The sequence below is a fragment of the Crinia signifera genome, chromosome 8, assembly GCF_055691185.1.
Source record: "Crinia signifera chromosome 8, ASM5569118v1, whole genome shotgun sequence".
Taxonomy (NCBI): Eukaryota; Metazoa; Chordata; class Amphibia; order Anura; family Myobatrachidae; genus Crinia; species Crinia signifera.
In genome coordinates, this window is record NC_139224.1 from 44,964,156 (window position 1) to 44,976,221 (window position 12,066).

Below are 12,066 nucleotides of genomic sequence, written 5' to 3' on the forward strand. Positions count from 1 at the left end.
ATTACTTGTTCATATCCGTAACTGAGTCTGTTTCCTCTTGTCCTCACAGAGCACATTTCCTAATATCCAGGATGATGAAACTGCAGTTTTTGTCCTGTTTGTGCAGCCTGTTTTTCTCTTGATATTATATCAGACCCCTGTAAATGTCTGAATAAGCAGGTATGGCTTATGGGGCAATACACCTGGGGTGATTTCAGCCCCATTTCTAAGCGATTCTACTAGATCGCTTACAAATTAAGCGCAAATCGCTGTGTGTGTGTGTGTAGCCCCCATAGCGATGCACAGCCCTGCAACTGCCAGGCTAGATATTTAAATCCTGCTTGAAATATCTAGTCATCGCCCATTTTCTCTCTATTGAGAACACGGATAGTGACAGATCGCTGAGCACACGGCGCTGCTACCACTGAGCATGTGCAGCAGCTTTGTCCCTTACACTGCATGGTGTGGCGGCACCTCTACTAATCGTATTATACACCATTGCTATTGTCAGAATTTGGGACACTTCCTAAGAGGAGCGGGGTTTCTGGGCAACCGGTAATCCCCTCTGTATTTGCCTATACTGCTGTGATACATCAATTAAAAAGAAGTTTTCTAAAAATTTGCTGCAAATCTAGTAAAAAAAAGTGTAAAGAAAAACTTACCTGATCATCTATTTCAGGGGTGGGGAACCTCAGGCCCGGGGGCCGTATGTGGCCCCCTTAGCCGTTCTGAGTGGCCCTCCCACCTGCCCAGCGGCTTTGCCGGGAGTCATTTACAGGTGAATTCTCACTTGAGGTCGGTATTTCTTGCGAGATTCCTCTTAATCAACAGTAGCCAGAGACTGTCAGTCCTATTCAGCGGCAGCCGCCGGAGTGTGGGACGGCTGCAGCAGGACAATTTGTAAGAGAAACTTTTACATATGGCCCGCGAAAGATTTTTTTCCCTATACAAACGGCCCTTGGCACAAGAAAGGTTCCCCACCCCTGATCTATTTGGTCCTTACTGGGGGGTAAATAAGTATCCAGTCTCTTTGAATTTCATAGGGTACTTGTTTCCTAGCACGGTGCCACCGATTTTAATTGTATGGCATCGGGTCTATGAGATCGGGTAGCATCGCATGCGATGTGATTAGACCCAATTTTTAATTGTACAGCCACCCTGATGGCTGATTCCTATGTTAAATGCCCCCCCCCTAGACCCGATTTTTAATTGTACACCCACCCTGATGGTTAATTAGTATGTCAAATCCCCCCCATTGTTAACGCCACGCCACTATCAACGTCAACCCGAAGCGTGGTGAGCTTTACGGTATGCGTCCTCCGACCTTTTCATACCCCGACTATCCACGTCGGCGTGGAGTTGATTTTATATAGTGTGGCGAGCGCAGCAGATTACTTCACATGTATTCCACGCCCGCTCGCGGGGCTCGCCACACTATCTAAAATCAACTCCATGCCGACGTGGATAGTGGGGGTATAAAAAGGTCGGAGGACCCGTACTGCCGCTCCGCACGGGCTCGCTGCACTCGCCACACTTCGGGTTGGCGTTGATACTGGGGTGACGTTAACAATGGGTAAGCATTTCACATAATTACCCATCAGGGTTGGGTGTACAATTAAAAATTGGGTGTGTGGGTGCATTTAACATTGTAATCAATAGGAAATCACGTTGCATCGCATGAAATTGTAATGGCATGCGATGCGGTTTTAAAATTGTATATGAAGTTGTTAAAACCCAAATATCGGGTCCCATCGCATACCTTAAGTCAGTGGTTCCCAAACTGTGTGCCTAGGCTCCCTGGGGTGCCTCAGGACACTTGCAGGGGTGCCTTGAGTTAGTGGACCAGGATCAATTCATAATATTAATGGTCAATGTAACAGGCAAAACCAGTGCTGGTGGCTGCCAATCATAATATATGTGGACAAACAGGAGCAAATCCTGTCCCTCACCAGGTAACTGTGAGAGATAAACGCAATGCACTTATTGAGAAATTTAGAAAAAAAAAAATTAAATTAAGAAACATTTGGTCTAGGGGTGACTTGAAAACGTTTTGATGCTCTAGGGCGCCGTGATTAAAAAAAGTTTGGGAACCACTGCCTTAAGTAATGGTATGCGATGGGACCCGACGGGCGCCGTGCTAGGAAACAAGAACCTTTCATAGTTATACATAGTTAAGAGTAGTTATATAGGGAATGGGATCATTGGGTCGACAGTCATTGAGTCAACACTGTTAGGTCGACATACTGGAAGGTTGACAGGAGTCTAGGTCGACAGGTGTCTAGGTCAAAATGGGTTCGGTCGACAGTCAAAAGGTCGGCATGGACACAGTTTTAGGTGCACCGTATCCCCTTGCTACGCTCGGCACACTTTTATTCTCCCACCACGACCTAGTGGATGGTAGGGCATAAAATACCACCTGTCGACCTTGTCCCATGTTGACCTAGAACCCTGTCGACCTTCCAGTATGTCGACCTAATGACTGTCGACCAACCGACCGTGTCCCTTATATAGAGTAGTTAGGAGCAGATGGGGACCAAACCATCATTTTGATGGGCTTTTAACTCCAATCTCTGTCTTTTTGAAACCGATCATTTGACTTTTACTTTCTGTTGAGGCGACATTTGGTCCATTGGATGGCTTCTAGTGGTCACTGGCGGTACACCACCTCAGAGGTGGAGTATTTAGCCTTCTATAAATCTAGATGGCCCTATTTATTCACCCTTTAGTAAATATTCAGTACATATGTCCATTGTTTTAGAAGAATGGACTACATCTGGGTGCACAGTGATAATACAAACAATCGGGCAGATGTATTAAGCCTTAACAAGAGATAAATGCAAAGGTGATAAAGAGAGATAAATGTCCAGCCAATCACATCCTAACTGACATGTTACAGGCTGTGTTTGAAAAAAGTCAGTAAGGAGCTGATTGGCTGGACGTTTATCTCTCCTTATCACCCTTGCATTTATCTCTTGTTAAGGCTTAATTCATCTGCCCCACTATTTTGACCGATATCATTTGTAAAATCACCAGTGTAATTGTTAATGATGCGTGCTCTAACGAGTCATTAGCGAGGTCTTCTGTAATCTGTACCTGCAGCTCAATTTTGAATACTGTATATAGTCAATGACTGCATGCACGAAGCGGGACAGGATGACATCACTATTGCTAGGAATATCGTTGCTACTTGTGTTGTTTCACGGCAGCAGCTTTACTCTACATTTTGAAGCTACGTTATTAGTGTAGCCCCATGGCTGCCTTACTTGTGTAGTTTCACGACGGCAGCCTAAGCTATGTTATCAGGGTAGCTTAGGCTGCCGCCGTGTAACTACCGTACTGTTGCCAGGAACTGCATCTCTGTCCCTGGCAAGCTTAGTGAGCGTCTCTCACATGGCACCGGCGGAGAGGCGCTCCATTTGTCTGAGACGCAGGAGTAACTATTGCGGCAGGGTACAGCAACCCTGCCGACAGGGTTAGGGGTTCGGTAGCGCGTGCGTCTCCTGCACAAAGAGGGGGTGCGGACGCAAGTGTGTCTCATGCACAATAAAGGAAACATTTGCCAGTGCTCCATGTTACAACTGGCAAATGCCTCCATTTGAAACCCCCACTATCCACGCCAGCCCGAAGCATGGCGAGGGGATGCGTTACGTGTCCTTCCGACCTTTTCATACCTCCACTATCCACGTCAGCGTTGAGTTGATGTTATAAAGTGTGGCGAGCCCAAAACGTGGCGAGCCCCGCAAGGGGACACGGAATATATGTAAAGTGATCCGCATCCCCTCGCGGGGCTCGGTGGCGTGGAAAGTGGGGGTGTTTCAGAAACACATTAACACCTGTCTTGACAGGCGGTCAAGACAATGGTCAATGGTTCCCACATAATGTAATATGACTACGTAAGCTCCGGCTGCCTGCGAACGGGCGGGAACACAGCACTGATTCTAACAGGAACGCCTGACTTGTGTAGTTTCACGGTGGCAGCTTAAGCTACGCTGTTAGCGTAGCCCAACGGCTGCAGCCGCGGGAACACTACGCTGATACTGACAGGGACGCTGACTATGCTGCCCGCGGGAACACTACGCTGATTCTGACAGGGACGCTGACTATGCTGCCCGCGGGAACACTACGCTGATTCTGACAGGGACGCTGACTATGCTGCCCGCGGGAACACTACGCTGATTCTGACAGGGACGCTGACTATGCTGCCCGCGGGAACACTACGCTGATTCTGACAGGGACGCTGACTATGCTGCCCGCGGGAACACTACGCTGATTCTGACAGGGACGCTGACTATGCTGCCCGCGGGAACACTACGCTGATTCTGACAGGGACGCTGACTATGCTGCCCGCGGGAACACTACGCTGATTCTGACAGGGACGCTGACTATGCTGCCCGCGGGAACACTACGCTGATTCTGACAGGGACGCTGACTATGCTGCCCACGGGAACACTACGCTGATTCTGACAGGGACGCTGACTATGCTGTCCGCGGGAACACTACGCTGATTCTGACAGGGACACTACTCTAACTACATAACTGCCGCCATGAAACTACACAAGCGCCATAACGTTCAGTGTGTATGCACTATATCGGAAAAATATCACTGAAATTGCTAATGGAACATATCAGCTAGTGTGTCCCCAGCTTACGAAGCACCAACAGAAAATACTTTGTTTTAGGACTATTGGTCACAGTGGTATACACAATGCATAGAAATATAACAACTGCAACACTTTCCTGTAATGCCATCACAATAACACATGAACTAAATCACATCTTGCATTTAGCGATAAGTCTTTATTCAAGAAGCAATAGTCCCCATTGAGCTTGGATGTCCTTGGTGTATTAAAATCCTCTTGGCTGGTTCCTGCGTTCTTACAAGGCTTGCTTGCAGGAATGTAGTCCCTTTTGTGTCACTCTTTCAGCTTAACAACATTGTATCTTAGAGCCATTTCAGATTTCAAGTTTAGTTCTGCATTGATCTACCCTCAGTTCCTCTGAAACTACCTCCAGTCTCTGACAATAGAGGCAATTGGGAGAGTACATGGGGGTATCATTGACCGCAGGTGTAATCAGCGGTCAATAAAATGTTCCCAGTGAGCTCCCCCCCGCCGTAAATTTGGCAGCGCCCCCAACCCTGTGCTGGGTCTGTGGCCAGGACCCACAGATCTAATTGTCTGCGGTCCCTGCTCTTCTCCTGGCTGGTTCTTTCTAATAAAAATTACCCCCACAAAATTGCTGCCCCTAACAGCAGACCGTTTTTGAGGATGCTAGAGGAGGCCGACGCCTCCTCTTAGCATTCTCATAAAGTGTCTGCTGTAAGGGGGAGGACATTTTGTGTGGGCTATTTTTCATTAGCAGGAGCCAGCCAGGAGTAGAGCCAGGATCGCAGACAAGTAGATCTGCGGGTCGCGGCGACAAGCAGAGGGGTAAGGTTGGTCCCGGCAGTAGTGCGGCGCATCGATAGGGGCTATTGTTACACCACTGAATATACTATCCCCTTCTATATGGGCACGCACCGGAATTTTACATGCCCCAAATATTTAACTTTTCTGCACAAGCTTCTCGGTTTGTGTGATGGAACAGGGGTGGATTTTGTGCTGAATGGCTGAATAATATCAGGTGTAAATGCAGCAGAATATGCTGGCAATATACAAGTAACTTAATAAATAAATATGTTTGCTAAGAAGTAGACACTGACTGTGTGGTACAGGGTTAGAGTAATGGATTGAAGTGGAGAGGTTTCATGTGTAGTGGATACTACATACTGTAGTAACACAGTAGTTGAGGTTTAAAAAGACATATACGTTCAACCTTATAGGGTAAGGTCTAGCTGTGGTGCCCTCCTGAAATTTAATCTACCTATTGTAGTTTTGGGTTAATACTGTTTATTGTTTATGGGTTGTACCCAGGGCCGTTTCTAGACAATTTAGCTCCAGGACGAAGAAATAAAAATGCTCCCCCCCCCCCAAAATACATAACATGGTATCAAAAAATTGCACGTGCTGAAATAGGGGGTGTGGCTTTATTTTAAAATGGGCATGGCTTAATATACGGGCGTGGTCTAGCAGGAAAACAATTACCTTACATCACACTTTTGCAACCTGCATGACCAGACATCGGTTACCGCAGGAATTGTCATTGTCCTCCCGCACTTAAGTTGGCGGGCTGAAGGCCACACAGTGACCTAGTACGTCTCACAGATCAAGGCCAAACAATTACAGGCTACTTAAATCATTATACACTGTCTATCCGTGATGACAATTACACATTACGCCTCACACTGTGATGACAATTACATATTATGCCACACCGTGATGAAAATTACACATTAATTACCATGATGCCCATTAGACCCCACATTGTGATGGCAATTACACAATACTCCCCACACCGTACTGCCCATTATGCATTATGCCCCACGCGCCGCTGCCGCACAACTGATGCCGTTTACTAATGTGCCAGATAGGCCACCACAGTGCCACACATATATGCCCGCACAGTGACAGCTATGCCCCCAGTGCCACACATATGCCCCCACAGTGCCACACATATGCTCCCAAGTGCCAGAAGCAGCACAACTCACAGTCTCTGGGTCTCCCTGCGCTGCCATCGCTGCTGCTTCTTCCTTGGGGAGGGGAGCGCAGCGCATCGCGCGTCTCTCCTTCACCTTCACTGTGTACATGAGCCGTCAGCCATTCATTACACATTATGCCCCACGCGCCGCTGTCGCACAACTGATGCCGTTTACTAATGTGCCAGATAGGCCCCCACAGTGCCACACATATATGCCCACACAGTGACAGCTATGCCCCCAGTGCCACACATATATGCCCCCACAGCGCCACACATATATGCCCCCACATTGACAGCTATGCCCCCGCAGTGCCACACATATATGCCCCCACAGTGCCAGATATGCCCCCACAGTGCCACACATATGCCCCCAAGTGCCAGAAGCAGCACAACTCACAGTCTCTGGGTCTCCCTGCGCTGCCATCGCTGCTGCTTCTTCTTCCTTGGGGAGGGGAGCGCAGTGCATCGCGCGTCTCACCTTCCCCTTCACTGTGTACCTGAGCCGTCTGCCATTCATACCTCACGGGCTGGCTCCTGATTGGCTGCCAGCCCGCGAGTTCTGATTGGCTGACAGCCCAGTGACACAGTGAGCAAGGGGAAGGAGAGACGCGCAATGTGTTTCCCTCCCCTCCCCTGAGAAATCAGCTGTGCCCACTAACTGTGGTGGCCATCGGGGAGGAGGAAGGGAGGCGGCGGTATTGGGGGGAGCTGCCGGGCGCCCCAGCTGTTTAAGAGGCAGACAAGCCGTGCGGTGCCAGGGCTGCTGCACGGCTTGCCCGCCTCTAGAAACGACCTTGGTTGTACCCCTGGATGTGTTTTTTTTCTCTAAATGTTTGTCCAACCTTATTTTAAAAGGGGTATAAGTTCTATCACTTGCTGCTAGTCCTTGCTTTTTATACAATTACTTTTAACACTTTATTTTACAATAACTCCAGGAATTGTTTGATACCAGATGCTGTATATGATAATCCCTCGCTGAATACTGTGCTTCTGTTCTGCAGGAATACATAATACGGATCCAGAGAGGAGTGTCAATGGAGACAAGCTGGCAGGTAATGTTTATTCTTAGAAATGAAAAATTCTGCATTGTATCAGATTTGTTGCATCAAGAGACACACATATGGGTGTAACTATATAGTGGGTGCCATTGCTATGGGGCCTAGAGGTTTAGGTGGGCCCTAAGATTTGGGTGAGTTATTTTGTTTCTGTGCAGGGAAAATGCTGACTGCTTTATTTTTACACTGCGATACAGATCTCCCTTTGAAGTAAAACCCCACCCAAATCGAATTCTCTCTGCGCATGTTACATCTGCCCCCCTGCAGTGCACATGGTTTTGTCCACTTGAGAAGGAATTTGCCTTTGCGAGTGAACCAGAATAAGGGTCAATGTGTAATGACAGCTCTACAATGTAACCATGTAAACTAGGGAACTACGATGGTTCATAAAATAAACTAGGGTTCTACTATGGGACATAACATTAAATAGGGCACTACTATGAGGGTTATTGTATTAGGGCACTACTAAAAAAAAACTAGGAGTGTCTCAAGAAGGATTGGACAGATGGGGGGGGGGGTTGTTATACTGTAGTAACATGTTTGTTTATCTGACTTTCCATGCTGAAGCCTTTGCTCACACTTATGCACATTTATGAGAGGACATTAAAGTTTATAGTTGTGACACATGATGTTTTTCAGATTGTGAGAAGATACAGCGACTTTGACCTGCTCAACAATAGCCTGCAGGTAAGATGGTTCACAGTTCATAGGAAGCAGTGGCGTAACTATAGCTCCGCAGCCCCCGCGGTGGCGGGGGGGGGGGCGCAGAGAAATTGGGGGGGCTGCGGGGCTATAGTTACCCGCGTCTGCGTCTCGCCCGGCTCTCTGTCGGGACCTTCCTGACGTCACGGTCCCGGCCGGCTCCTGCTGCAATGAAAACTGACAATTAGAAATAGGCTGCCCCCATACTGCAGACAGTTTTCTGTCTGCAGTATGGGGGCAGCCATTTTCTAAGAGTCCGTTTTCATTGTAGCAGCAGGAGCCGGCCGGGACCGTGACGTCAGGAAGGTCCGGACAGAGAGCCAGGCGAGATGACTCAGACCGCGGGGGGGAAGAAGGGGGGGGGGGGCAGGTTAGGTGGGGGGCGCCGAATAAACATGCGGCGGGGGGGCGCTGAATAGTTAGTTATGCCCCTGATAGGAAGGTTTTATAGGGCATGATGGCTTTAAAAATCTACCATTTCCCATTACTGGCCAGGTTTTCAGGATATCCATGCTGAAGTCCAGTCGCAAATGAGCAATGTTGAGCTTAACAGGCTGTTACTGCATCTACCTACTTACATGGCCTTACACCAGTGGTAGCCAACCCTAACCCTCGAGAGCTACCAACAGTTCACATTTTCCAGACAACTTAGCTGCTGCACAGCTGCACTCATTAATCACTGACACATTTTAAAAGATCCACAGATGGAGCTAATTAGCTCACCTGTGATTCTGTGAGGAGACCTGCAAAACATGCACTGTTGGTAGCTCTCGAGGACTAGGGTTGGCTACCCCAGCCTTACACTGTACATGGTCGTGGGCTGTCAGTGATGTCTATAAGTGTAGTGGTGGATCTAATGGAGTCACTTTTAAATGAAAGTCTGCGCAGAACATAATTATTTATTAACATGAATTTGAAGCCTTTCACTTAATATGGTTTTTGCTGTTTCAGAATTACTATAATCATTCAATCGTACATACAAAAAACATTGAGGCGCATACTACTTTATCTGTCAAAATATAATTTTGTATTCTGTTCTGTCTTGTATTTCATATAAAGAACCATCATGTTGTAAGTGTGGGGTAATTTTATTATTTATTAATTAATTAATTAACAGTTTCTTATATAGCGCAGCATATTCCGTTGCACGTTAGAGTAGGAGATAGTGATACAACAAACTGGGTATTTACAGACAGTCAACGGTATGAGGGCCCTGCTCGCAAGCTTACAATCTATAGTGTATGCTTTGCCCCTAAGATAGCCCTAGGTGTTTTATTATAATAAAACGTACAGGGGCATTTAGTTGACTGCAACAGTGCGGATTATGGGCCTCATTTAGAACTGATCGCAGGGAACATTTTGTTTGCAAATGGACAAAACCATGCTGCACTGCAGGTGTAACATGTGCAGGGTGAGTTAGAATTGGGTGGGTTCGATTGTTCCTGTGCAGGGTAAACACTGGCTGCTTTATTTTTACACTGCAATTTAGGTTTCAGTTTAAACACACCCCAACCCAAATCTAACTCTCTGCACAGGTTACATCTGCCCCACCTGCAGGGCAGCATGATTTTGTCCATTTGCAAACAAAATGTTCCCTGCGATCAGTTCTGAATTAGGCCTATGTGCCTGCATGTGTACATAAAGACCGGACAACCACTTGTTGGATGCGTGAACCTTGCTTAATGGAAAGGGACTTTTGACGTAACTGTCGTCTTGCATTAGTTTGCCAGGAGCTTTGCACAGCTACTAATCTTTTGTGAGGACCTTGCTCCTTGCCTTATCCTGTGGCTGTAATCCTGCCTCCTGCCTGCATTGATATAAGCACACGAGTACACCCGTGACTCTCCGCCTCTGACAATATTTTCCTGATCTCATTGGTCGCAATGGTCTCATTGCACCCACGCTTTTATGCTGGGGATAAATGGAGAAGTAGGATGTGAAGAGTAACAAAAAGATGCTCGGACCCTATTAAACAGATTTTCTCAAAATATGATTCAGTGCCTTATTTCCATGGCTTTATTCAATATAACAACTTGAGACGAGCATGCGTCTTCTGAGGGAGCTTTCATCATACAAATGGTCTTGGGGCAGATGTATTAAAAAGGCATTTATGTTTTATAAATAATAGGTCCCGCCTCTCCTGCATAACATGGAAAAGCGGGCATCCGTATCATGGCGATGTACTGTGCAGGGACCAGTCAATAAGGAGAGCCTTTTTTTTACGGTCTCCACTTCTCTCTTTATCTGCCCTCCCTTAGGCCTGCGCATTCACATTTAAAAAACACTCTCCCTCTCTCCCCCGGCCAGCTCTCTGGTCATGTGCGAGATCTCACTTTTATCGCGAGATTTCATGCTCAGCTCGGAGACAGCAGCAGGCCTAGTGTTGTCCCTTCAGTCCTGGCCACCAATTATTGAGGGGGATTGCAGGGGACAGCACCGCTCATCGTTACTCGGCGGGCTGTACCTAGCGCATGTTAGGTGTGCTAGTAATACATATGAAAAAATTTAATGCCCCCCCCCCCCCGTTAACTAGTGCTAAGTGCAGAGATGCACTTAATGCTACTTGATACATCTGCCCCTATGTGTTTTATGCTAAGACTCCTATGGGTAAATTTTAGCAAAGTTTTCAAAAGTGATAAGTAGGGATGTTGCCCATAGCAACCAATCAATCAGATTTTGTCTATAATTTTCTAGGTTGCAATAGAGAAATGAGAGCTAGAATCAGATTGGTTGCAAAGGGCAACACCCCCCCTTAAAGATGTGAATTCATGGCACAATTTCACCAATGTGCGCGGTTTTCTCCAATGTATCACCCTGAGTCATAGTTTTAGTTAAGATCAAATCTGTCGACACATCTGTCTTAGAAGATCACTATTGCTGTTGTCGGATATGAGAGTATAACTGTAATAATGCATACAATCTGTATCTGTGGGAGGAATTCAGATGCGTTCAGCTGGGCTGATGTGGACAACCAATGCCGTCCTGCTAACCAATTCGCATTTAGCACCTGCCAGTGATCTGCCTGCCACATTATATACTTTCTTGTGGTCCACATAAGATGCAGGTTGTTCAGCAATGCTATTTGTGTGCTTTGGCTGCACTTACACTGCCAACCCACATATTCCCAACCCTCTATCTCAAAATATTGGCACAGTACAGAAAATAAATATGCCCGCGCCCAGTTTTACTAGTATTTGTGGTTCCAGCGTGGCAGTATTACTAATATGTATACAAAACAGACTTTTGCTACCTGTGCTAACAATAGTATACAGAAAACCTGTGTGTATGTAGGAAACAGGGGATTTTGGCATATTTTGCCCAAAACATTTGGGCTGAACGTTTCAGTGTATCCCTTATACATTTAGCCATTTGGGGTTACCAGAGTGATTGACAGCCTTATACACACATAGTTTCTGCCTTAACACATACCCCCCCCCCCCCCCCCGCCCAGCATTATACACAAACCCACCCCCCCCTAGATCAGCGTTCTACACATCCCCACCCCCTTTGAAAACACCGATCCCCGCTCACAGCCAGGTCTACAGCACACGCCCACCATCCACCATTACCAACTGGTATAGTTGAGCGGCAGGTCTGCCCGCAAACCCCAACCACCACCACCACCACTCCCGCCGGCAAGACTAACCGCAGGTATATCACGTCTGTGCTGGTGTCAGGGATTTAATCGAAAGTAGCAGTTCCATTGCCACCCGTGGCCATATACCACTGCCCATTCTAAGCAGCCATAGAGTAA

The 12,066-nt window shown here is 47.1% G+C and overlaps 1 protein-coding gene across 3 annotated transcripts in view; it reads left to right on the top strand.

The window, feature by feature from the left end:
- Positions 1–12,066, top strand: part of PXK (PX domain containing serine/threonine kinase like) — a 118,690-nt gene that overhangs the window by 24,993 nt on the left and 81,631 nt on the right. For all 3 annotated transcript variants that reach the window (XM_083156263.1, XM_083156264.1, XM_083156262.1), the window contains exons 2-3: positions 7,557–7,607; positions 8,250–8,297. In XM_083156263.1, coding sequence (XP_083012389.1) covers positions 7,557–7,607; positions 8,250–8,297 — 99 coding nt within the window. The remainder of the gene's footprint in view (positions 1–7,556; positions 7,608–8,249; positions 8,298–12,066) is intronic.